Source organism: Sabethes cyaneus, chromosome 1 (genome assembly GCF_943734655.1).
Source record: "Sabethes cyaneus chromosome 1, idSabCyanKW18_F2, whole genome shotgun sequence".
In the NCBI taxonomy this organism is placed as follows: Eukaryota; Metazoa; Arthropoda; class Insecta; order Diptera; family Culicidae; genus Sabethes; species Sabethes cyaneus.
In genome coordinates, this window is record NC_071353.1 from 171,949,358 (window position 1) to 171,974,776 (window position 25,419).

At 42.6% G+C, this 25,419-nt stretch overlaps 1 protein-coding gene across 1 annotated transcript in view; it reads right to left on the reverse strand.

Moving 5' to 3' along the window:
- Nucleotides 1-6,181: 6,181 nt before the first annotated feature.
- Nucleotides 6,182-25,419, reverse strand: part of LOC128732436 (muscle-specific protein 20-like) — a 30,317-nt gene continuing 11,079 nt past the window's right edge. Inside the window, exons 2-4 of the mRNA XM_053825686.1 lie at nt 24,314-24,525; nt 6,981-7,101; nt 6,182-6,620 (exon numbers count right to left, since the gene is read on the reverse strand). Coding sequence (XP_053681661.1) covers nt 6,429-6,620; nt 6,981-7,101; nt 24,314-24,525 — 525 coding nt within the window. The 3' untranslated portion in view covers nt 6,182-6,428. The remainder of the gene's footprint in view (nt 6,621-6,980; nt 7,102-24,313; nt 24,526-25,419) is intronic.

Genomic DNA, 25,419 nt, shown 5'->3' on the forward strand with positions numbered 1-25,419 from the left:
TTTTTTTACGTGTTTTTCGGAATTTACGCGGTTTTTTATATTTTATTATTTTACTTCTCCAAAGACTCCCTTGAAAAAATACACATTTTTCATCAGACGGTTTTTAACCTAAGATCAGTTATATCTTATTAATTAATGCAGAAAAGGCAAAACAGTCTTCAGCAAAAATATTCCTCTTTTATGTGCAAAATGTTTTCTAGAACATCGCATTGAGCTATCTGTTGAAATAAACATGTTACAAGAAGAAATGTGATTTGAGGGGTCGTTTATAAACAAAGGTCTATTGCTGAAAATGGGTGAAAGGTAGAAGTTTGATATCTTCAGAAAAAATACTTTTAATTGGTTTATCTTTTTTTACTCAAAATTTACTCAAAAAGTTATTACTTAAATTGTTATTAACCCTCTCTGTCCCATGGTAGCACAGGTGCTCCATGACTTCCGATACTAAAATCGACCGATAAAATTTTTGAGGCATTCAAATATGGATATTTTGATTTTGTAACGTAGTAAAAACATTGTTTTACAAGGTGTATAGTTGCGTTTGACGAATTGTTAATTAATAGCTTTTTTACATGATCAAAAACTGTAAACCAGCAAAACACCCCTGGAACAGAGAGGGTTAAAGTAACACCTATATATTGGACGACCCCTTCAAAAGATGCATCATTTTTTCATTCAAAAAAGTGCTGAAGACTATATTGAGCTGAGAAATGCTGTTTAATCGCAAATATATATGTCCCGAAATTTTAATTTCTGGCCCATAGTGCAAAGTTTAACTTCCTGTCGCCTCCGCCGCCTGAATCTTCGGCCCAATCCGCGTTTACGAACATCTTCAATCCACCAGTCGATGCGCCTACCTGTAGCTTCTGGTCACTGGTGTAATTCAGGTATCGCGTCATCCTCTTGGCTTTAGAGCAGCTAGACTTTTACAGGTAATCGTGGTTTTTTGATACCTGATCCATCTCGTGGTTCTTCGGGGCAGGTAACTGATGTCGAGAGGAATTTTCGAGTTATACCAGGCATGCGGTTGGTGGTTGGCGTTTCGGCGTCGCCGCCACCGTGCCCAAGCGTTGTACCAATTTCCAGATGACGTGGCCTGGTTGATCCTGAATTCGGATGCACTTCTCTTTGCCTCCATTCCAATAAAATTACAAACGTCTTCCGTATTCATCACGTTGAAATGGACTTGAAGACTTCAAACATTTCATCAAACTCGTCTGCATTACGTTAGTCGTGTCGACGTACGACCAAACAGGGACGGTGTTTTCACACGGTGTCAAGGTAAAGAACGCCGAAAATAGTCAGGGTTCTCGGTCAAAACCCAAATCATATACTTTACTCTACCATTGCATTAGTTCTTGAACTATTTATCAAAACCGAGAATTTCCACACCTATTCTGTTGCCATAGGCGAGATCTATATACGAGGATCACTTCCTCCAATTTTGATGCCTGTAAAATTGCAATCCGCGCATGAGTGCCTTATCGCCCCATCGCGTTTGCGCCATTCGTTCCAGCAACAGCAACTGAATTAATTTCGTTAATTTGCCGTGAATAGACTGGGATTTAATCTTCCGTTTCCAGGCAAGATTTCTAAACTGGGTTTCCCAGCTTCTATTCTCATCCTTCTTTCCTTTAGAATAGCCATTTACAATCGATAGCCTCCTTGACTGGTGGTAGTTGGAATTATCTTCCACGTTTCGTTCTCCAACAGCGCGTGAAAATCGTCGTTCATAGCGGTCTGCCACCGAAACACTGGCTTGAGGATGGTCGGTCTTCCTCGTCGCTAGTCGCTTGCTCGCCGTGAGTTCTTACTGAACAGCATCGGATCAGCTCGCTGAGAAGACTCACATCTCGGCTCTTGAAGATAATCTTCTTAATCGGACCTTGGACCAGATCAAGCTTTGGCGTCTGTTTGTGGCCTTTGGCAAGGGAACGGTTTATGATGTATGTCGGAGCTGATACCGCTTCCGCTCAGAAGGACTTCGGTAACTTTGCCTTGAACAGCTTGCATCTCGCTTACTCAACGACAGTCGTGTTGATACGCTCGGTCAACCCATTTTTCTCAGGGGTGGATTCGGTGAAAGTTTGGTGTACAGCTGTGAAGAACTTTGGACTTGGATCCGTTTTTCCGTTTTGTCTTTTAGATAAGGCTCGAAACTGGTTGAAGGCATGAAGGACCTAAGCTTCGGATTTCGGATCACCTACAGGAAATAGATGAAAATTGACCGTATTCTATTGGTCTGCTTATGTCCGTCCGTGTGGAAAAGTTCCAGGGTGCAACTGGCACAATAATCGCTCTTCGGAAATGGTAGTCGCTGGTTGTAAGGCCTGTGCAAACGCCAACCCTTTTTTCGTCTCGTGTTTAGCATGACACTCAGCATTGTGTCCGTATGGATGACAACGCTTGTATACATTTTAGATATTTCTGCTGCTCAACTCACCGTGCTTCGGTTCGGTTTTGATGGAAAAGGGTTTCGTCTAGCAAACGCCGTTTGGTCCTTAGAAAATTTAACTTCCGGAAGTAGCTTCGTCTTGATGTTGTCGTCGATGATCAGAGTGCCGGAATTTTCCAGAGCGCAGCGCCATGATTATGGACTTATACTCCTACGGGAGGTCCGAAAATAGTAGGTAACCGACACAGATCTGGGAAACGTCAAAGGTAACACGCCAAAAGACATAGGCGTACCTCTGGATACTTTCTTGCCGACTCTATAGAAATTATAGAAACAGTTTGTTGGAAACAGTGAAACGATAGACCAGATCGAAAACTACTTGCGACTTCTGAGAGGCCTTAAAAATAGGCGAGAGGTGATCCAAGATCGAGTTGAATGGAGACGACTACTTGAAACTTGTCTTGTTGGACCCTATAACGGTTAATTCTGGAGTGAGGCAGGACTACATTCTTTCACCGCTACTGTTCCAAGCCGTTAGGGACGAGATTTTAATTGAAGCCATTGATAGCAAACCAAACCGAGGGTTACCCAGGAATCTTTTGGCATGAAGCAAATAAATGGCTGAACATTCTCTTGCTCTCCCGATTGCCATCTGATATGCTGTACAAGCTTGATGGTCTCAGCGACAGCTCCAAAGCGGCAAATATCATAGGCAACGTCGCAAAGACTAAATCAGTAAAAATGAGCATTAAAAATCCCTCCAAGTTTACAGTAGCGAAACAACAAGTTGAGAACAAGTGGCAACTTTTCAACATCTTGGTCCCGATTCGAAATACTCGCCTCGATTCTACGTTCCGAATGGGCCCGTTCCGATCAGAAACGTTGTGTTCCGATCGACGCGCAATTTCTGATCGGATCCGGCTCATGTCGGTATGTAGAATAGAGGCGATTTGATGGAAATATAGGCTAATTCGCCCAAGTAACTATACTGGTTTTATTACATACTTATGACGGTTCTAGGGACGAATACTGTTCATAAAAACCGGAATAAGAGTTCAATAAAACTCAAATTGTTGCTTGGACGGGATGCTAATTATGTTAAGGAAGTCTGGGAGAAGCTGCGAAAAAATATTCAAGCCAGGCAACGGTCTAACACGGAAAACCGGATTGTTAAGAAAGTTAACATCGATTCGGTTAGATGATATCACTGTGGAATCTTTTGTCGATGAGATAATCTACACAGCACATAAGCTTGCAGGAATTATTTTTAATTGGTTGATGATTCATGGCTTGCTGGCTATAAGATGGGACTTCCGGAGCATTATGAGCCCATGAATATTATACTTGAAGCACCCAGTAATACATTGATGGCTCCTATACAAATGAAAAACAAATTTCCTCAAAACTCGAGAACGAACCAAGCAAATGGAACCAAATTCGGCAGGTGGGGGTTTTAGAAGGCAAGAATTTTTTCTATAGTAAATTAGGACCCCTCTCCTCTTTAGGAGGGGGCTCCCATACAAATGAAATAGAAATTGCCTCAGAACTCGAGAGCTAATTAAGCAAAAGGAACTAAATTTGGTATGTGCGGGTGTCTGGAGGTATGTATTTTGACGTAGGACTACGTCTTTGTTTACTATACTGGGACTGGGTAGCACTTAGTGAAAACGGAATAGAAGTGTAACGTTTGAATGAAAGATTTCAAATGCTAACAACTACTAAACTACTGAACGAAACTGAACAATTTATTTGTCGTTGGATAGATAAAATGAGTAGCATTTTTTTAGGGAAGTAAGAGAGCAATTTTATGGGGGGCGTAAGAGGGGGGGCTCCCATACAAATGAAATACAAATTTCCTCATAACTCTAGAACTATTCAAGCAAATGAAACCAAATTTGTCATGTGCGGGGTTTAGAAGGCAGGAATTTTTTCTATGGTATAATGAGACCCATTCGTCTTTTAAAAGGGGGGGGGGATTTTTTCTAAGGTGGATCAGAAGCTTTGCTTTCTTTAAGAAGGGGAGATCCCATACAAATGAAATACAAATTTCTTTATAACTCGAGAACTAATCAAGCAAATAGCACTAAATTTGGCGTGTGGGTTTTTTGGAGGCATGAATTTATTTATTTTATGATGCTTTGAGAACCCTCACCCCTGTGGTAGGGGGATAATTCATTACCATTTCAACCTTTATGATGCACACAAGTAATTTTTAAAAGAAATTTCTATGTCTCAGAGGTTGCAGGCATTGCACTTATGAACACCCGTCCACGTATTTTCAAAACCACCATTGCATTAAATGAAGAATTGAATCTGAATATATCGCTCTTCTCTTTTAAACATTCACTTAAACAATAGCACTCACAGATTCTTATAAACTTACGTCAGAAATGCAGGTTACATTAGTCTTTGATCTGATAATCTGCTATAGTCCTACGTCACACTTTCGTACAACCCTTAGGGCTGTAAACATTGTAGTTTTTTATTTGTATAAGATGAGTCCTTATCGCCCTACCACAGGGGTGAAGGGTCTCAAACCACCATAAAAAAATTTCTGCCTCCAAAACCCTCCACATGCCGAATTTGGTTCTATTTGCTTGATTAGTTCTCGAGTTATGAGGAAATTTTTATTTCATTTCTATAGAAGCCCCCCCTCCTGAAGCGGGGAGAGGTTTCAATTCACCATAGAAACCATCCTTGTCTCCAAAAACACATTTTGTTCCATTTGCTTGATTACTTCTCGATTTATGAGGGAATTTGTATTTCATTTGTATGGAAGCTCCCCCTCTTAAAAGGGAGAGGGGTTATTATTCCCCTCCTAAAGAGGGGAGAGGCTCAATTCACCATAGAAAAAAAATTGCCTACAAAAACACCCACATGCTAAATTTGGTTCCATTTGCTTGATTAGTTCTGGAGTTATGAGGAAATTTGTATTTCATGTGTATGGAAGCCCCCCCTCCTAAAAAGGTAAGGGGTCCTAATTCATTATAGAAAAAGCTCATGCCTCAAAAAACACCCACATGCTAAATTTGGTTCCATTTGATTAATTAGTTTTCGAGTTATGAGGAAATATGTATGTCATTTGTATAGGAGCCCCCCTCCTAAAGTGGGGAGGGGTCTCAATTCACCATAGAAAAAATTCTTGTCTTCAAAAACACCCACATGTAAAATTTTGTTCCATTTGCTTGATTAGTTCTCGAGTTATGCAGAAATTCGTGTTTCAATTGTATGGGAGCCCTCCCTCTTAGTGGGGGGAGGGATCTCTAACCATCAAAAGAACCTTCCCTGGCACCAGAATCCCCTACATGCAAATTTTCACTTCGATCGGTTCAGTAGTTTTCGATTCTACAAGGAAGATAGGGACAGACAGACAGAAATCCATTTTTATAGGTATAGATTTTTATAATATGAATCAAAAACATGGTGTTTATACTAGAAAAACTCGAAAAAAATTAAAGACAGTTTAAAAAAAAACAGTTTTTTAACTTTGAGTGCGATTTTCTCATTTTCGTGTTGTGTAACATGGGACAGATATGCTTCCAGCGGCAGTATATTCGAATTAGAAATCAAAACATCGAAGATGAAATGCATCAGTAAAGAAGGATGTTACTACTACAAATCACGCTAATAATTTTTGCGTGGGAGTCTAAAAAGGTGGAATCTCCGCAAAAAATCAGGACCTTTCTTCAAAACCAACTATCTTTGTTTGCGTATAAACATCACTACGTTAGACAAGATATATTTTATTTCGATCCAAATTACTATACCTAAATCCAAGTGGGGTTAGAAAACAAGTTTTCAATAAAATACATTTTGAATAATACTTTCGCTGCACGGAAGCTTACCCAACATTGGTAAAAATAATCTTGAAAAAGACAAAACAAAGTAAGCGTGTGTTTAATAAATAAATAATTTACCGAAGTTGCTCTGTCGTTCTTTCGGGGCCACGTGGTTTTAACTCACGACCACATGCTCGAACTACGTGGCGATAAAAATAAAAGGTTGGTGTAGTTGGCCTGCTTTGATGTTTACTTTACTTGCCGAGCAAAATTTTTCGCGTGGCTCCAAAGTTCAGCCCGGCCTGGGTGGCTCCCTTGTTCGATCCGGCCTGCAGGCCGATCAGACCCTCGCCGGCCCGCAGCTGTTCCTCGGTGAACTCACGTCGATTTTCCTCCGACGGACGCGGACCGAGATAGGGGCCACGGAACTCGGGATGACGATAGCACTGCAAGTGGAGGAAAACCGCCGATTAGAATTTTCCCACCAGCGCCACCTGCATTTTGCTTTTGTTTAGTGTTATTGTTTTGAAAGGACGCACACAAAAAACCATCAGTCATTCGACTTTCCGCCTTCCTTTGGCAAGGTGACGGAAAGCGAGCGGAGCGAAATCAGTAAATGATTTCATAACCAGACCACATCACTTGGTTTTTGAATTGTAGAACCGTCAGTTTAACGGCCTACTGGTGTGCGTAATTTTCCCATCCACCGCCCGCTCGAGGCGGCGAACGTCGGTTCGGTTATGCTAGTGATTGCTAAGCTAGCTAGCAGCTAGCACAGCAAAAGCTGACTGACGTAGGAAACTTACCGCTCTACCTACGGCAAAGATGGTCGTCGTAACGAGGGCAATGTTCTTCTTGTCCCACAAATCGGTCGTCTGGAACAGGTCCACATCCGCGACGCCGTATTTGATGCAGGCCTTTTGGAATCTGTTACGAGAAGGTGGAAAGCGAAAAAAAAATCATTAATTTTAATGATCGTAGGTTATTTTCGAAAAAAAAAATAACATTGTCAATGTGTGATACTGGTTTTGCACACCGCGATTGTAAAAGACCGTACAATTTTCGATAATAAAAAAGCGCACATCAAAATCACGAGACATCAATGAGAGCAATCGATAATACGCATCACAGGCGGCCAGAAGCGCCAGGAGCTGATGTCGAGCTACGCATGGGCTGGTTGTGCTTGAGGCAGAGTTGCTAGTTAAAACTACGAAAACATACTTGTTTGTATTGTTCGAACTTAAATTGACTAAACTTTAACTCTCGTTTTGTTGTCGAAATTTACGTTTCATGTTAGTGAAACGCAAATGTCTAATACATTTATTTATTTTTAATTCAATACATTATGACAAAAGTGATGTAGCGTAAATATGTTGATTACGCTGGCAACGATGGTTTTGGTTCGCTGGTACTACCAGGTGCTAGCTCCTGGTCGAGCTGTTGTCATGGTAGCTCTACCTCCTATTTTCAGCTACCAGGCACGCTCCGGATAGGAAGAGTAATAACAAAATGAACCGTCGGTCGTTCGTTTCGTTCAGTGGGTGGGTGCTGCTGTGGTGCGAAGGAAAGCGCCTTTAACATACGAACGAGAACGACGAACGGACCGACGGCAGTTGAATACTGTTGCGACCGTGTATGTTCGCCGCCTCTCTACGTGCGATTTACAACAAAACACGCCATTTTGTTGCACTGGCACACAGTTGTACTACAAAAGATTGTGTCCCGGCCCGGCTGACGGTGCTGTGATGTGTGATGATGTGTTACACGCGTCACAGTTTTGGGACCGTTCTCGATAACGGTTTTTTATTCGTTTCAATCAATATTTATTTAATAGCTCGACAGGCTCATCGCTTACGATCCATATTGTTTCGGCGAGGAAAAGACGTTCACCACTTGAATATTAAAGTGAATAAACCCATTGAATGGTAACTAAAACATTTTCAATGCTCAGGTAACTAAGCTGTTTTTATTTAAATTTTTTAATTCACAGGTGAAGAAATAAATGAGAAGATCAGCGCAATAAACTTTTACGTGTTTGATGGTACGGGAAAAGGAAGATCGGAAACTTTTTCATAAATATGCTCAGGATACAATGTCGTATGCGCGCACCTCAAAAATGGACTGAAATCAAAGAACATTTCTTTAACGGTTAATCGCCAATAGACCCTGATGATATAACGGCGTGTCTTCAAACAAAAATTGTAATCACGTATGAGTTTTATTGTACAATATCAAGCATTTGGAGAGAAACATGCTTGGATGTATTCTGTGGGATGGCAGAAAAGAGGATTACGCCATGCGCACATTTTGATTTGCATAATTCAGAAAATTAGGCCGGATGAAATCGATAATATATTTTATGCCGAAATCCAGATCGAAGAAATCGACTCAGAATTACATGAAGTTGTCACAAAAAATATGATCCACAGTGATGATGGAAAATGTTTTAAGCGTTTCCCAAGAGTGTTGGTTTCGATCGAGACGAGATATTGAAGCTGATAATCGTTGGATTGTTCCATATTCTCCTCTATTGTTTATAACTTATAAAGCACCCATAAATGTTAAGTATTATAATTCAATCAGTTGCTGGAAACAGAAAACATTATATCACCCAAGAGCAAATGGGGTGCTACACCGGTAGCAACGATATTATATGGCGGATTCTTTCATTCTCAATGCATGAAGGGTATCCAACGAAATGGTCGAAAGTAGTGAATGTGTTTAGTTTTACTACTGACAATGCAGTTCAAAGAGCAGCTCAATCACCGCATACAACATTAACCGTTAATTGTTTGAACGTCGCATACAAGGAAAACCTCGTAAGTAGCAAATGTCTGCACAGCTTCGTCGTCCCGGTAAGGAAAACTAGTTGAATATGTTGAAGGTCAGCCAAATGGGTTCTTAACTGATGCTTTAAAACGAGTTTGTACAGTACATCCGGCCCAATCATGTAAAAGGTTTCTATTTTTGATTGTTGCTGATGCACAATTGATCGTTAACTGTGTGTGACGTGCCGTGTGAAATGTTGACGCATCAATCACAGCTCATTCACGTCAAATGCGATACTGTTAGGAATAATAATTTCTACGTACCATTCAAAATGTCATTTAAATTTTCCATCAAACTCACCTGAGTTGTGGAAAAACTCTGGATTTCATGACAAATGATATATTACATCGAACGCATTGTTCATCTTTGAATCCAGGATTATCCATTACTGTTCAAATGTATAATGAAGCATTGATTTTGATCTAAAACACTTGTTTAGCGATCACTAATAAGGAGCCACTAATGAGGGGCAGCTACCACAACAAGGATTGATACCAATCACCAGATCGCTAAGCGCAAGATGCTTTTAAACAGAGAATTGCTGCGAGAACTACGGTTTGATTGTAATGAACTAAGCCCATCTGTATCAATCAAATCTTCCAAAATTAAATTGTGAAAACACAAAATGCCTATTTGTGCAGTTCGATTATGCAAACTGTTAAAGCAGATAATGGAGAAATTCTATTTTTTGATGCTTCTAAAGGCAAGCAGAACTTTGCAAGGTCTGCGAGGAAATCAGAGATTATTTGGCAGTGCTGCGAAGTTAGTAACCGTTGATTTTATAATGTACCTTTTTTGAGCATCTTAGTGGATTCAGAAAATAGAGAAAGCGATTTGTCAGTAGATCAGTTTGCCAATGTATTATTGGACTTAAGAAATGGTAAAATACCGGTCGACAATAATACTGGTTTAATAGCATCACCGGCATCATTGTATAGTATCGCCCATCATTCTAATGAAAAATTAATCCAAAGGGTATTCCCGAATATGGTACAACAACATATAAATCATGTTTGGTTAAGCGAAAGCGCAATAGCACTGCGTTCAGTGGTCTAATGGTACCAACTAAAAGGTGTCCCGAGTAGTTAAAAGCCATGAAAAAGTATGGCGGAATGGAAGGCGACGACGTCGAGCACAGACAGGTGCCCAACGATGAACTAATAGCAACTGTAAAAAAAATTAAAAGTGAAGAAAGCACCTGGACCAAATGGAATCCTCAATGTGACCCTACAGGTGGCAGTGCAAGTGTACTCATGTTCAGGACAGTATTGCAGAAATGTCTAACCGAAGACCAGCTCCCAGAGGGATAAACCTCCAGGAGATCCATCATCGTATAGACCCATCTGCCAGTTGGAAAAACCAAGAAAATTACTGGAGAGGATCATTTTTAACAGTTTGACGGTATGTTTGGAGGGTGGTCATGGGCTCTCAGAGAGACCGTTCGGATTTCGTAAAGGGAGATCTACAGTGGATGCTATTTGCTGCAGTGATCGAAAGAGCTGAGAATAAGGCATCCGAACAGAAGTGTAGAGGAAACCGATACAATGCAATGCAATAATTGGCGCGGCCATCGCTGTAGCACTCCACAGAATGAGTGTCCCTGACTATTTATGCAGGATCTTGAGAAACTACCAGGAGAATCGAGAGCTGCTCTAGGAGATAAGGTCGTCCTTCTGTCCGAAGTGTGGCGTTGTTGAAGAAACAGCCGAGCATGTGGTCTTTGTTTGCCTAAAAGTTGAAGCAGAGCGTGAGGCAGCGAAATTTTAAGAATCCTGGTCGAACTTCAACGAATGTGGCGGGCAGACCAGCGAGCCGACAATGCCTAGCTTTGCTGTAATAACGACGAGTGCAAAGAAGACAGTGCGGCCAGTTAAACACGGACGTCTCTAGGCCGCATATGACGCATCAAAGAAGTGGAGAATGTAGGGGTCTCAGCTGATAGCTGACGAAAAGCGGGCCAAATTAATTCTCGAACGTACGACCATGAGAGTCGATGGAGCTTTCCTGATAGCTACGGAGTGGCAGTTCGCAGGCTGCAGTGCTTTGAGAGACGACTGGAAGCGAGTCCTGCTAATGAACAAAACGTCTGACGTCAAACGTCAGCAGAAAGGATACATCCACGAAGCGACACGAGAGGAACTAGAATCAGTGGATCCACATAGTGTTTGGTATCTACCCCTGAGTGTTCTGCAAAATCTGAAGAAGTCGAAAAAGATTCGGCTTGTGTGGGATGCTGCAGCTAAGGGCGACAGGATTTTGCTGAATAGTATGCTGCTGAAGGGACCAGATCTTGTACTGCTTCCGACAGTGCTGTGTGATCTGCAAGAAATGTTCCACCAGGTGAAGACACGATCAGCGGATCGTAACACTTAGCGTTTCCTCATGCGGGATAATCCGAACTAGAAGCCTCGGATCTTTATCATGGACGTAGCAACGTTTGGTTCAGCGTCCTCGCCGTGCTCAGCGCAATACATGAAGAACTTGAACGCTCAGGATCAATCGCTACCCAAGAGCAGTTGAAGCATGAGATCAAAGATTTGCAACTGCATATCTTCGTTGACGCCAGCGAAACGGCTTACGCCTGCATAGGCTGCTTTCACATCAAGATTCATGGCGAGTTTTGCACTGCACTGGTGGGAGCGTAGTCGAAGGTCTCACCGTTAAAATCACTCTCTGTTCCTCAGCTAGAGCTCCATCAGGCTGTAATCATCGTTTACAGACTTACGAAAACGTTGATGTTGTGCCACAGTTTGCCGATCAGAAGGAGAGTTTTCTGGACCGACTCGAAAACAGTTCTTGCATGGATCATGTCCGACCATCGACGCTACCAACAGTTTGTTGATTGTAGAATTGGGGAGCTCCTGTCCAAATCCAACGCTGAGGAGTGGAAATGGGGCAAGGACCAAACCTGCTCCCAGATAGCCCCTGGTTTACCGGTCCAAAGTTTTTGCGAAAGCTCGAAGCCTCTGGGCCACAACAATACGCAACCGAGGAAACTCCAGAAGAACTAACACCATGTATAGTGCAGCACATCGTATCGCAAGATGAGTTGATCGAGTGGAATCGTTTCTCTAAATTCGAGCGAGTTTGGCGTGCACTAGCATATGTGCATCGAGTAATAGGAAACATGCGACGAAAGCGACAGAGAGAGCACCTGCAACGCGGCCATTTAACGCAGGACGAGCTGAATAAAGCTCAGGATACGGTTTGGAGTCTCGTGCAAGAATATGCTTTTCCGGAAGAAGAAACTGTTGAAAACAGTCGCTGGACAAGGTTTGTCTGCAAAGAACGAATAATCAAGCCGAATCTACAAATTATTCCCTTTTATGGATGTTCGTGGAGTGATTCGTATGGATTCTCGACTATGTGCCGCTGGTTTCATGCCTTTTGAAGCAAAGCCTTCACCGAAATACAGAGACAGTGACCAACGGGATAAGGCAGCGGTTCCATATACTGTCTCTACGCACCCAGCTTCGTAAGGTGGTGAGATAGTGCATGTATTCAAGGTGAAGAAGTTCGTTCGTCGGCCTTGATGCCCTATGCAAGCCAAGGTGGGACGTTCACTCATGAAACGATGGGTCGCATTGTTCACGTGTCTCACCATACGAGCAGTGCACCTAGAAATAGTGTACTCACTGTCTACGGACTCCTGCAAGAAGGCTATTTGACGCTTCCTGGTAAGAAGGTGGTCCCCACTGGAAATCCGGAGCGACAACGGTACGAATTTCGTTGGCACCAGCCGAGAACTCGAGGAACAGATAAAACGTATTAACGAACAGCTGTCGGAAGTTTTCACTAACGCCAACACAAAATGGATTTTCAATCTGCCCTCAGCGCCACATATGGGTGGATCATGGGAGCGGTTAGTCCGTTCAATAAAAACTGCTTTTGCCAGCCTATCGATCACCAAAAACCCTGACGAGGAAGCCCTGGTGACGCTTTTGATTGTTGAAGCGGAAGGTCCATTGGATAATGAGGCGCAAGAACCACTGACTCCCAACCACTTTCTCCAGCTAAGCTCAAAGGGAGTAACACCAGCGACCACAGCTATTAGTAGAACTCGCAGAACCGACGAGGAGCAATTGGAGGCAAATGACGTGTCTGGTGGATGAATTCTGGTACCGCTGGGTAAAGGAGTATCTTCCTACTATAGCCAGTCGCAGTGAATGGGTAGAAGATAGGTGGACGAGTCGACGCGCAATGGGTGGTTACGAGGAAAACTATTGTCTGTTACGAAGGGACTCGACGGACGAGTCAGACAAGCTGTCGTCGAAAAAAACTCGAAGCGGAGTGTTACGAAGACCTGCCACGAAGATTGCTGTGTTGGGCATCGAGGACACCAACTCAAGCGAGGAGAAGTTGGATAACGCTGGACACCAGAAGCCTTGTGACCCGCGTTATAGGCCGGGGGATGTTAGGGGCACTAGGCCTCTGCCTAACCGGCAAACACTCCTGCTCATTTCACGTCGGTGACAGCCGAACGTCACAATCAGGGCCCGGCATCGTCGAAACAAATAAATGAAGCTGACTTTCTCTCACATTCGCTTCATGCGAAGCGAGCGACTTATTTCATTTGTTGAACAGAACGTTTCAAGCAAGCTTCAGTTGAAGTTGGTGGCTGTTTCAAATTTCAATTGACGACACTGCCTAGCTCCGCTGAAATAACGACGGGATTCGAACATACGACGACTGACTTATTAGACCTGCGTCGTACATCAAGGCCAACTGGGATCCTGGGATGCCATTTTCCCATACCAGTCCCATTGCTTATTTTGACCTATCTTTTTCTTTTTATATCCCGTTTGACCTCCGTTCTGTCTTCTTCGATTCCTCTCGGTTTCTTTTTTCTCGCTGTTTTTTTTACTCTCATTTTTCATTCTTTACTGTCTCATTTTTTCATTTTTTTTTTGTTCTCTGTGCCATCTTTTTTTCTGTCCCGTTCTCGCTTTCTTCAGTCCTGCTTTCCTATTGTTTTGTTCTTTTTTGTTTTTTTTGTTCATTCACTTCCAGGTCCGTTTGGGTCCTCTTTTCTCGTTTTTTTTTGCTTGCATATGTTTCATTCTTCCTCTTATTACATCTTGATTTTTTTCATTTTCTGTCACGATCTGTTTTTGTTTTATCCCGTTTTCCTTCCGTTTTCAGTCAAATATAGAACCATTTTCCTCGCTTTCTGTTCTCGCATCTCAATGTTTGTAACTTTTTTTCATTCTTTTTTGTTCCCTTTTCTCTACTTTTCTGTCCAGTTTATCCTCATATTTTTTCGTCTCGTTTTTTTTTGTCTTTTTTCCTTCTTTTCTCTTCCATTTTCCCTCTTTTTCTGTTTAGTGTCTTCAATTTTTGTCTGGTTTTCCCTGTTTTCTCCCATTTTAAAGCTTGCTTCATTTAGAATTGGAGCAAACTTTTGCTCATATTGTGGCGGTGGACGGTTTTGGAAGTGCTTGGCGCCCACGTGTCGGAAATTTTGTTAACTTCACCTATGCATTTTTGACGTTCCGCAAAACGACTGTATTTTGTAAACGAACAATATACAAGCCGAAAAAAGGGAAAAAATTGTACGCAGTTATTTAGAAAATCCATTGTGGTCTGCATCTAGGCTAACGAAACAGCTGAAATTGCCCAGAAATACCGTATGGCGCGTTATCAAACGGTATAAGGAAACATTGACGACGATACGGACGAGCCTCAAGCTAATCATCGGAGTGAAACTGTCGACCGGAAACTGCGTGGTAAGATTTTGAAGACCATCAAGAGGAATCCCAATCGGTCGGACCGTGATTTGGCCGGAAAATTCGTTGCTGCCCAGCCCATAGTACCGTGAAGAGATTTCGACTCCGGGAAGGAATCAAGCCGTATCGAGCTAGCAAACAGTCAAACCGAACCAAAAAACACTGGAATAGTGTGGCCAAAATCCTTGCTCGAAAGCTATACGACCGGGTGCTAACTAAGTTCGACGGGTGTCTTCTGATTAAGAGATGATGAAACCTATGTCAAGGCTGACTTCGGGCAAATGCCAGGTCAAAAATTTTACTTGGCAACGGCTCGGGTGGATGTTCCAAGCAAATTTAAATTTGTTTTTGCCGATAAATTTGCACGAAAATTTATGATTTGGCAGGGCATTTGCAGCTGTGGCAGAAAAACGAAAGTTTTCGTTACAAATAAAACACTAACGTTGGAACTGTACCAAAAGGAGTGTCTCCAAAAACCAAAATTTTGCCGTTCGGTCGATCCCACCATCATCCCGTGTCATTACTACAGCATAGTCGTTCAAGAATGCAGTTATGCAGAGAAAGGGGTCCAGTTTGTTCCGAAAGACCTTAATCCATCCAATTGCACCCAGTTCCGCCCTATTGAGAAATAGCGGGCAATCATGAAGAGGAGACTCAAGGCAAAGGGAAAAGTTGTCAAAGACATCAATCAGATGAAGACCTGGCGGAATGAGGTAGCCAAAACAATGGACGAACCATGACGAATAATTTTATCCGTATTTTTTCTTAAAAGTATGAAGAAAATGCTACATTTGTGTAAGAAAAGATCTTGAATTCAATTATAAATAACTGAAATACACGCAGTTGTTTTTGTTCCAATACTATCTGAAGCAAGCTTTAAATACACTTTATTCGTTATTTCGTCTCCAGCTTGCGCTTAAATTTTTTGAAATATATTTTATTGATATATTTTAAAATATTGTCCAGTGCGTACGCTTTAGAAAAAGCGATTTATCAGGCATAAACAGAAGGTGGGGTACGTACCCCTCAGCCCCTGGCACGCCAGTGACCCAGTAACGGTTGTTTTATTTATTGCAATTCTAAAATCAATGTTCTTTGTAACTTATTTAATTGGAACTATGTTTTGTTTTTCTTTTCTTTACAGGTTTTAACAAACCAGAGGCGCATCGGTAAGTTTTTCGATATCCTTATAACAACCAAATTGAACAGAAATCCATCCAAACAATCACGCTGCTACTTTCGTTCATGTGCAAAAGTTTTACGATGCATTTATACGGGCACAAAGATAGCTCGAAACACAAAACGGTATTCAGTGTGACTGAGGAGATAGGGACGGATACGAAACGCCCGTGTCGGTGTGTTATTCATTTATTGCCGTGCCATTCGAACAATGTTGTACAGCCGCCGCGTCGCGGAGCAACAGTCAGTCAAGTCAGTCAGTCGCGTAGTATGCCATGCTGTTCTATTTTGAAACTCCATCACCATGGCTGCGCTAGGGAGGGACAAAACCGCCGTCCGTGTTGTTTGTTGTTTCGTTGCTCGCTTGCTGTGACTGCATTGTGATGACGGATCACTGCCGGCCATTGCTGCGCTCCTGTTCGAAACTTTTACAAGTACACTAAGAATATCGGAAATTATTTTATGGTTCTTAACTAAAACTAACGTAATGTGTCCGTATGGTGGTGGTGCCGGTCCCGGTTGTCTTACGGGCCGTACCCGTACGTACTGTCAGAACTCTTCTCGGTTTCGAACGACCAAGTGGCGTTCTCAGTGCAACGGACAAGTTTGCACAGAGAACGCTACCCACCCAGTCAATGTGTTCAGTTCAGATATTCAGTCCCGGGCACTTTTCGGATGACGGCTAGCCTAGCCAGCCAGCGCTTTGTTCAGTCCCGTTTGTTCAAACTGTTAGCTCATTTTGTTTTTGGTGCACCGTTTTCTGTACGAAATGGTCAGGAGCGCAGCATTCACCGAAGCACACTCGATCGAATCCAATCGACGGACGGACGGACCAAAACCGATTATGGAACCCTCTTCGCAGCATGGGCCAGAAGAGCACGTGATTGGATTCGGGATATGCCGTGTTGCCACTACGGACGGAGGCGCCACGCCGCAATGGTTAAAGTTAAAGTCCCTTTTTGCTGACATCCATTCTACAACAAATACAACGGCTACGGAAATTGCCGGAGCGATGAGCGTAATGACATTTTAATGACAGCCGTTGATAGTATCATTTACTTTTTATCCGTGCGTTTATTTTCTCGCAACGGGTCGCTCTAGGCTCGCATGAGGGAGACAGCCTGCCCAGAAGGATCCACACTTGTGCCAGGATTCAATGTTCTCCATGTGCCATCATGCTGCAGCAGTGTAGTGCAGCCGCCGGGAGCGGGAAACCTTTTAAAGCCAAATGATGATGAGTATCAATTTGAAGCATTCGATCATCTCTCGCTTGTCATCCGACACGACGACGGCAGTGTGAAACGGGCGATGATTATCGTCAATCGAAGAGTCATAATCGAGTGCAATCAACAAACAGGGAAAGGCCGCCGCTCATGATGGGAAAACATTATCACCGGCATTGACGGTGATTGATTGCTTATTAACAGGAATCCAGGGATGCACAAAAGGCATCCGAGTGTGCCCACTTCCGTCTGGCAATCGATAGAAGGTTCGGTAAAAGTCCCTCCCGTAGCATTCGATCTCCCCGTAGGGCTGCACTCCTGTTCGAATGTCAAAATTTTACTGACTATCGCGAAACAAGCCGCAAAACCGACGCAGCAAGCGCTGTCCGAAGTCTCTCCGTTGACGTTACCACCTTTTGCCGACAGTCTGTGAGGGAGGCGCTTGCTCCCGGACGGCCACTGACGGACGGGGTTTGCAGTCGAACCAACAAAACTAGCGACTGTCACTCGCAAACGCAACAGTGCCCAACAGTGACTGTCACATCTCACATTCCCGGTCGTCACTAAGACCGACGAGGGACACAAACTTTCGCGGTTCCACACTCAGACTTCGCGCAGTGGTAGTACTTTTACCAAAGTTTGCACCAGGGTTCCAGGCCCGCAGGGGATCGAACCACGGTACATCAACCGAACCACCGAAAAAGGCGCCATTAACGACTGGCAGCGACGAACATTTTTCAGGGGGCCTTCTCGATTCTCGAAAATATCCGTAACACGCGAATCATCACAGCATGCTAGGAGTGCAGCTTCTATGAAGGAGGTCGTTCCGACAGAGAGCTGTTGTTTGTTGGTTCGTGCAAGCAAATCATCCAAGTAACCCGCGCGGATGCGCGGTGTGCGAGGGAAGAAAAGAGACGGCATGCGAAAAAAAGAATGATGTGAAACACCACAAGTGTGACACAGTCGCACAGCCAGCCGGCACACTCGGCAGTCGGCAGGCTGAGACAGTTCGCTCTATTCCTTGAGTTGGTCGAAACAATACACCTGATCAACAAGAATGGCCGTGATGTGGCAACGGGGACCCATGCTAGGGAGGAGCTGTTTCGTTTCAACTTGTTAGGTTAACCATGTCGCCATTCAGCTGCAGGGTGGAAACGTTGCCAGAAGTTCTGTAAAGAGTTAGTTGTGCAAATACTGTCTGTTATGAATAACATGCGTGGAAAAGGAAAGGTATATTGTATTAATATTCCTAAACCAGTCTAATGCATTTTTTTTCAGATGTGTTTTGCTTAATTTTTGATGAACGAGCAAACTGAGAACTAACACCAATCTTTGCACTCAATAATGGGCGTCTGAAGCTGTATCCAGCCGTGAAGCAGAACGTTTCGAAGGCAGCAAAGCTGCTTTTGCACACTACTACTCATGTTTTAAGGTGAAATGAATTACATTTAGGTTTCAATTTTTTTTAGCCCTTACATTTACGCTCAGAAAGTTGTAGCTCGTGAATCAAGTTATTTTTGTCGTCTTCCATTGATGCATTATGAACAATATAATAGAAGAAATACGTAACGTTTTTTCGTTAAAAAATCTGCGGTCCGGCCGGTATTAACCCGCGTATTAGCGCTCGTTGCCTAACCTCAATATTGATTGTGTTGTGGATATCGTAATATGCAATAAGTAACTATAGAAGCCTTTAATTATAGTGCTATCGTTAATATTAATATGTCACAAGATGTATGCAACGCTTGCGGCAGTGAAAATCCTCCACCAGTCGGAAAACATAGGAAACGTTCCAAGAAGAGCAAAGCGAGCAACGAAGCTGTAAATTGGATTTGCCGCGATGGTTGCTCCAACTGGTCCTACACCTGCTGTGTTCGTATCAATGATGCAGTTTTACCAGTTCTCGCGCATTTTTGGTACTTCTGCGCCGACTGCTGTGTTCTGGGAAACCTTATTCCTTAACCAGAAACGTCTCAACCCTCATCGACGTCCAGTGACCTGAAGCAAATCACTAACCACATCGAAGACATAACCTCTAAATTAACCAGCTTACGGTCAGAACTCGAGTGCCTTCGTTCAACGAATAAAAAATTATTTGATCGTCTCCAGAGAATGTATACAAGAATGCAACACTTCAGAAGGAAGGTATACTGAACAACAGAAAATGTGAATGAGATAAAATGGAACGAAAACTAGAAATGATTGAATCTGGTGCGAAACTTGCAAGTACCTGCTCACAAAGCATCAATAATGTTAGAATGGCGGTCTCCTCGATATTTTCGACCTGATGCCGCATGTCGTGAATTGTTTTCGTCTTTTCGTAAAACCATCTAAATGGTCAGATCGTTCCATTACTCCGACCATCGTAATTCTCGACGATCGAGGAGCTCGTGATGCTGTACTCCGCCGTCGGATTTTCACGGATCTCCCGTTAAATTACCGTTTTACCATCAATGAAATGCTTCCCGTCTCTATCTTTCGGATTCGCAATCTGGCACTGAGACTGAAGCACAAAAAATGGTACAGTCGGTATTTGTACGCAACGGCTTAGTCTCTATACGGCTATTCCATCAAACACGTTACATTCTTATTAAAAATGTCAATCTTTATTGAGTTGACAAATCCCGAAAATAGGACTAAGTCAACATCTTTAGGCGCAGTAGAAGCCGATACTCCTCACGTATCACATCTTATCTAGCTGCAGGACAGACGACTTTAAGAATATATTGTTAATGCCCAGTATCAGCCATACCAACCTCCGTATCGGGCATCTCAACGTCCGAAGTTTAGAACGCCATATTGATGGTGTTTAAAATTTTGCTCAATAGTTGTCAATATCATTTCTTTGCGGTAACTGAAACTATGCTCCGACCCTCATCAGCTGTTGGTCCCATCCGAGTTCCAGCCTACAATTTCATTTGTCACTCCTTGTCTATTGAAAATGGAAACAGAACTAGATCGTTTGGCGGCGTGGGACTGTATGTTCAAAAAGGGATTAAAGCGACGCCCATACTCAAATCTACCCATGAGCCAGGAGAGAACAGAGCAAACCGTCTAGAGTTTCTGGCAATTCAAACAAAAACTAATAACTATAACATCTGCGTTATTGTGGTATATAACCCGTCTGGATCCAATCCGCTATTCGCCCAGTGTTATGAAAAGCTTTTGGTAGACCTACATGAATTTGATTTCGACAGTATCTATCTGGTTGGCGACTGTAATATAAATGTGGTCGCTAGCCGCCCCTGCGGCGATATGATGGCCCTGAATCGTATTCACTCATTTTTTAACTCTAGTCTTCTACCAACTACTGCTTCACCGAGCAGAGCGCGACAACCATCGATCTACTAGTAACAGACTCCTCAATCTGCAAGTCAAAAACGCACTATGGAAGTGCTGTTTCATACCACGAGGTAGTGCACCTGATTGCCGATGTCCGTGTACCCCGTGCCGCTCTTCAAGCTATACGAATACGTAATATGCGTAGCATTAATACTGTTCGACTGCAAGCAGACTTTCAAGCAACTGATTTACGAGAGATATACGATACGGCTGATGTTAACCACAAAGTTGGGCTTGCAACAGCAAAATTGCAGTCCCTTTTGGAAGCTTACGCCCCGAGCAGAATTATTCAAGTTCGTGACAAGCGTATCCCCTGGATTACCCGAGACATCGAAGAGGCTATAACAGTAAGAGACCCCGCCTATACGCTATATGTAAGAAATCCCAACCGCTCCAGAAACTCACCGCAATGGCAGGAGTATGTACAAAATCGCGATAGGGTTAAATCGCTGATCTTTAACGCTAAAAAACAACATGCTGACAGAAATTTTGCACACGATCTCCCAGCCAAACAACTTTGGAACAACCTGAAGAGAGAAGGAATACACACAAACTTAAAGAACAAAACCTCCAACGATTTTGATGGTGATCAACTTAACCAGTTTTTCACTGAAGGACATCTATTGCTGCAAAACAGACGCAATATTCCGCCCTCCACGCATATCGAAACTCAACGCATAGTTATCCAGCAAGAACTTCTCTTTCGGCCTACCAGTGTTATTGAAGTGGCCAAGAAAATGTCCGGGATTTCGTCCAATGCTATCGGAAGCGATAATTTACCGATTTCGTTTGTGAAAATGTTGAGCCCGTTCATTCTCCCATTACTGAAACACATATTCAATGCCATCATCGCGTGTAGTGTTTCCATCATCTTGGAAAAAAGCGGTTGTAACACCAAAATTCCAAAATCCAATTCCAAAATCGAATAACATTACTACTCTCAAAGATTTTCGACCCATTAGCGTCCTTCCGGCGATCTCAACGATTCTAGAGAAGATTTTGCTTACAAAAAGTGCCGATCATCTAGACGTCTCTAACCCACGCTTGATAGCCGAACATCAGTCAGGTTTTTGACTCGGATATAGCACAACAACCGCACTTGCAGAAAAAACGCATAACATTTACAGCAACCTTGACACACACCGATGTACTGTAATGGTGCTAGTTGACCTCTCGCTAGCCTTCAATTGCGTCAACCATCAAATCCCTCAACAAAAACTGAGCCACGAATTCGGATTCTCGGCGGTAGCCTGTGATCTGATCTCATCGTTTCTCGCAGCCAAGTTGTTAAGCTAGGCGAGTCAACATCATCAGAAAGACAACTATTAGAAGGAACACCCCAAGGATCGTGTTTGAGTGCTTTGCTGTTTAGCCTGTACATCAACAGTCTCCCGAGTATTCTTAAATGCTGGTATCAGCTGTATGCAGGTGACCTTTAAATCTACACCTCTGGACTCGTGGGGCAAGTCGATAATCTTATAATTACCATAAATCAAGACCTTAATGCCATCGAAGTCTGCACCAAACAAAATTTATTATCTCCCAATCCACAAAAAACTCAAACAATTATTTTTTGCAAGCAAAACGGTGTTTGTCCACAAAATAACATCGTTTTCTGCGGAAAATCGAATCAACCCTCAGACAATGTGACTAATCTGGGGCTCATTATGGATAAAGACCTGAAATGGACCCCTCAAATTAATAATATCGTGAAGAAAGTTTATAATAGGGTAAAGAACCGGTTTTAAGCAGTCTAAGCGGGTCATTGATTGTTTTACCTTATTACAAGCGATGGGTTGACTAAGCGGGGGATATCAGCATACCAATCTTCTTGCTATCTTTAGTTCTTCAAGCTGTTACCATTGGAAGACACTATTGTTGTGCTAAACTTTTGATTTTCCGCTTTACAAGTTGGAGCGGTGGAACTAATTTTGATCAGACCGAACATATTTTCACCCTCAAGGTGCTTTTTTAAGCAATCCTGAAATCTGATTTTTTTTACGTCCCCGTAAAAAATCTCTCGAACTTTTCCCCCTATTCAGTAAGTTCGCGTTCCTATCCGCCACCTACTAATCGGCATCTGATGCGTAATCGGTATAGCGTATCGGCATAGATGCGTAAAATGCCATATGTCTAAATTGTTTATCGGGGCATACACTCACCGCACCGTTCGGCAAACGGTATTCGTCGTCTCTTTTATTCTCTGGTGTTCTTATGGGAAACTGCGAGTTTGACGTCTCACTCGCTGTTCATAAGGATGGTGGGAGAACAAAAGAGGTAAACATAGCAGTACGCACGGTCCGACTCAGAACAGTGTTGTCAAAGCAAATAACATTGAAACACTTCGTTGCTTCATTAAATCACTTAGAAAATCTTCGAAAATTATTGAAAATTTATTGTTGTCTTTTCTGTTGTTTTTAATAAAGAAAAATTAATTATGAACATACATTTCTCTTGAAAGTATTGAACCACGTTTTCACCATAGGAGGTTTCAGTTAATTTCAAACTTAAAATTCTTATTTCCAGAACCGAAACAGTGTCTTGGCAACACGATAGTCCATCAGTTGTGCTGCAGCTGCTGCTCTTGGTGAACAGGTTCCGTCAATTCAGAATTTGTTTTCAGTTTTGTTAGAAAATAATAAAACTTTCGGCTAGTGACAAAGCCTTAGATAATAGAAAAAAAGAAAGTGAATAATATGGTATGTGACAATTGAGTGCTTGACCTTCAGAGTGGTTGTAATCATTGCTGAAAATTTGATGAATTCGTTAGTAGCGAGGTGGCGATTGCCGAAGAGCAGCTGAAAAATGTACGTTTTTTTAATTCATCATATTTCTTGTCGGAAACCCAGTAAATTGTGTTTGTGTGAATCAAATGTATGGTTAAGTGATTTGTGAAGATGATCCTATCAAAAGATTTTGAAAATATGAATAAAAAAGTGCATTTTCGGATCATTTATGTTCAACTGATTAAAATAGGTAACACTGCTTAACTCGTTCCTTACCCTATGATGGAATTGGTCTAGAATTAGCATATAAAAAAGCATGTCTTTTATTCTGGAAATTTGTCCAACGTAAATAGGACACCGCCTCTAGTTTCTGATAATAAATAACAGAAGTTTTGTCTATTGGGCATTGCTGCGAATTAAAACAAAGGTAAAACAATTTTATTAAAATCAAACGTTCTCAAAATTCAGACGGCAGCACTGTGACCGCGCAGCGGCTGTATTTAAACATTACACGCGAAAACAATCCCCCCTACCGGTGCTGCGCTCCCGGCACCATCAGCAAAAACTTATAGCACATTTCTCTCACACTTTTACGTGTTGGGTAGGGTTAGGGTTCCGTTCGGTCCGGCTTGCTTGGTCGTCGCTCGGTATAGGTTCCGAAAACTCGGGTGCACTCTTTCAGACGAACGAACCAAATCGAATCGCGAAGCGAACGAACCTTTGCAGCAAAGCAGGCAAAGACGACGCGCTTTTGCTGCTGCTAGTCGCTACGGCTACGGCTACGGACGGGCTACCTAGGCAACATCGCGCGCGCGAATCGTCCGTCCTCGTGCTTCACACGATACGGGTTCGAGCGAATCAGCAGCAAACCCGACAACGGTGTGCCTCGCGCGCGCAATCAAACAGTGTCAGCCGCGATACGACCGACCAGGAGCGCAGCATCGCGCGCTGGTCTTTCCAACCAGCGCCAGCGGTTGCTTCGATGCGTTGCGATGGTCGCATACGGTCCATAATCGCTGCGCCGGCTTCAACCGCCTGTGCGTTGTTTTCGTTCGCATAGGAGATGGGACTGATGCGGCGTTATGGGTTTGTTTGTTTGTTTGCCTATACTTACTGACTGATGTTGTCCATCATTTTGTAGTCGCCCCCGTTGGTGTTGATCTTCGGCACGATTCCCGGCGATAGTCGGTTCATCAGCCGACACAGCAGGATGCCATCCCGCAGGCAGTCCTCGTACGTGAAACCGGCGGCGAACTTTTCGCCGAGCAGCGTTTCGATCCAGTGTTGCGCTTCGCGTTCCTGGTCCTTGTCGCGCTTTCCGGCGACCTGTTGTTCGGCGGGTGGAAAAAAAGCAGAAAAAAACGAATGCGTTTTAGAATGTTTTCAATGAAGATTTGTTTGTTCTTTTTGTACATTTTCATTAGGAAGTGGCAGGTTATGAGATTTTTTTCTAAATCAGATTTTTCACGGTGCTACAGAAAAGCAACGATTTTACATTGACTTTTGCATACGGTAGTCAATCTAATATGAAAAATTTCCCCTGTGAAATCGTTTTTAATGTCATCTCTGCTTGTAGAAAATGTATCTGAGATTGTTCACCTCAGGAAATTCATCGGTATTTATTGAGTTAATATCGCATTTAATACAGTCAGCTTGAGCGTCAAGACTAGCGTGCCCAGACATAAACATAAAGTGGGACACCCGACCTTTCAGAAGTATGTTTTTGCTTGGAAAAATTGAGTTGACATTAAAAATTAGACCTGAATTTGAACTAATTTGAACTAGAAATTTTAGTTCAAACCAGACTATCGGACAGGAAGTTTGTCTTGAAATTAAAATTGACAATTTTAGTTTTATTCTCACACGTTTTACTTCTTTTCTGTTCCGCCTTTTGTCTTTTCCAGTACTGTTTTCCACTTTTGTTCAGTATTTCTCTTATTGTGGATTGTTTTCTTCGTTTTTGCTCTCATTTTCTTCCTTTTTTCTCGATTTTCTTTTGTTTGTGTCCAGTGTGTCTTATTTCATTGTTGCAGTTTTCTATGTTTCTTGATCCATTTCTTTCTTCTTTTCAGTTTAATTTTTCCATGTGCTTTTCCCTCGTTTTTTGTCATTTTCTTTCCCATTTTCAGTCTTTTCACTACTCTGTTTTTCTTATTTTTCGTTTCCATTTCTCACATTTTTCCGACCCTTTATTTTACCATTCTTTCTCACCTCGTCTTC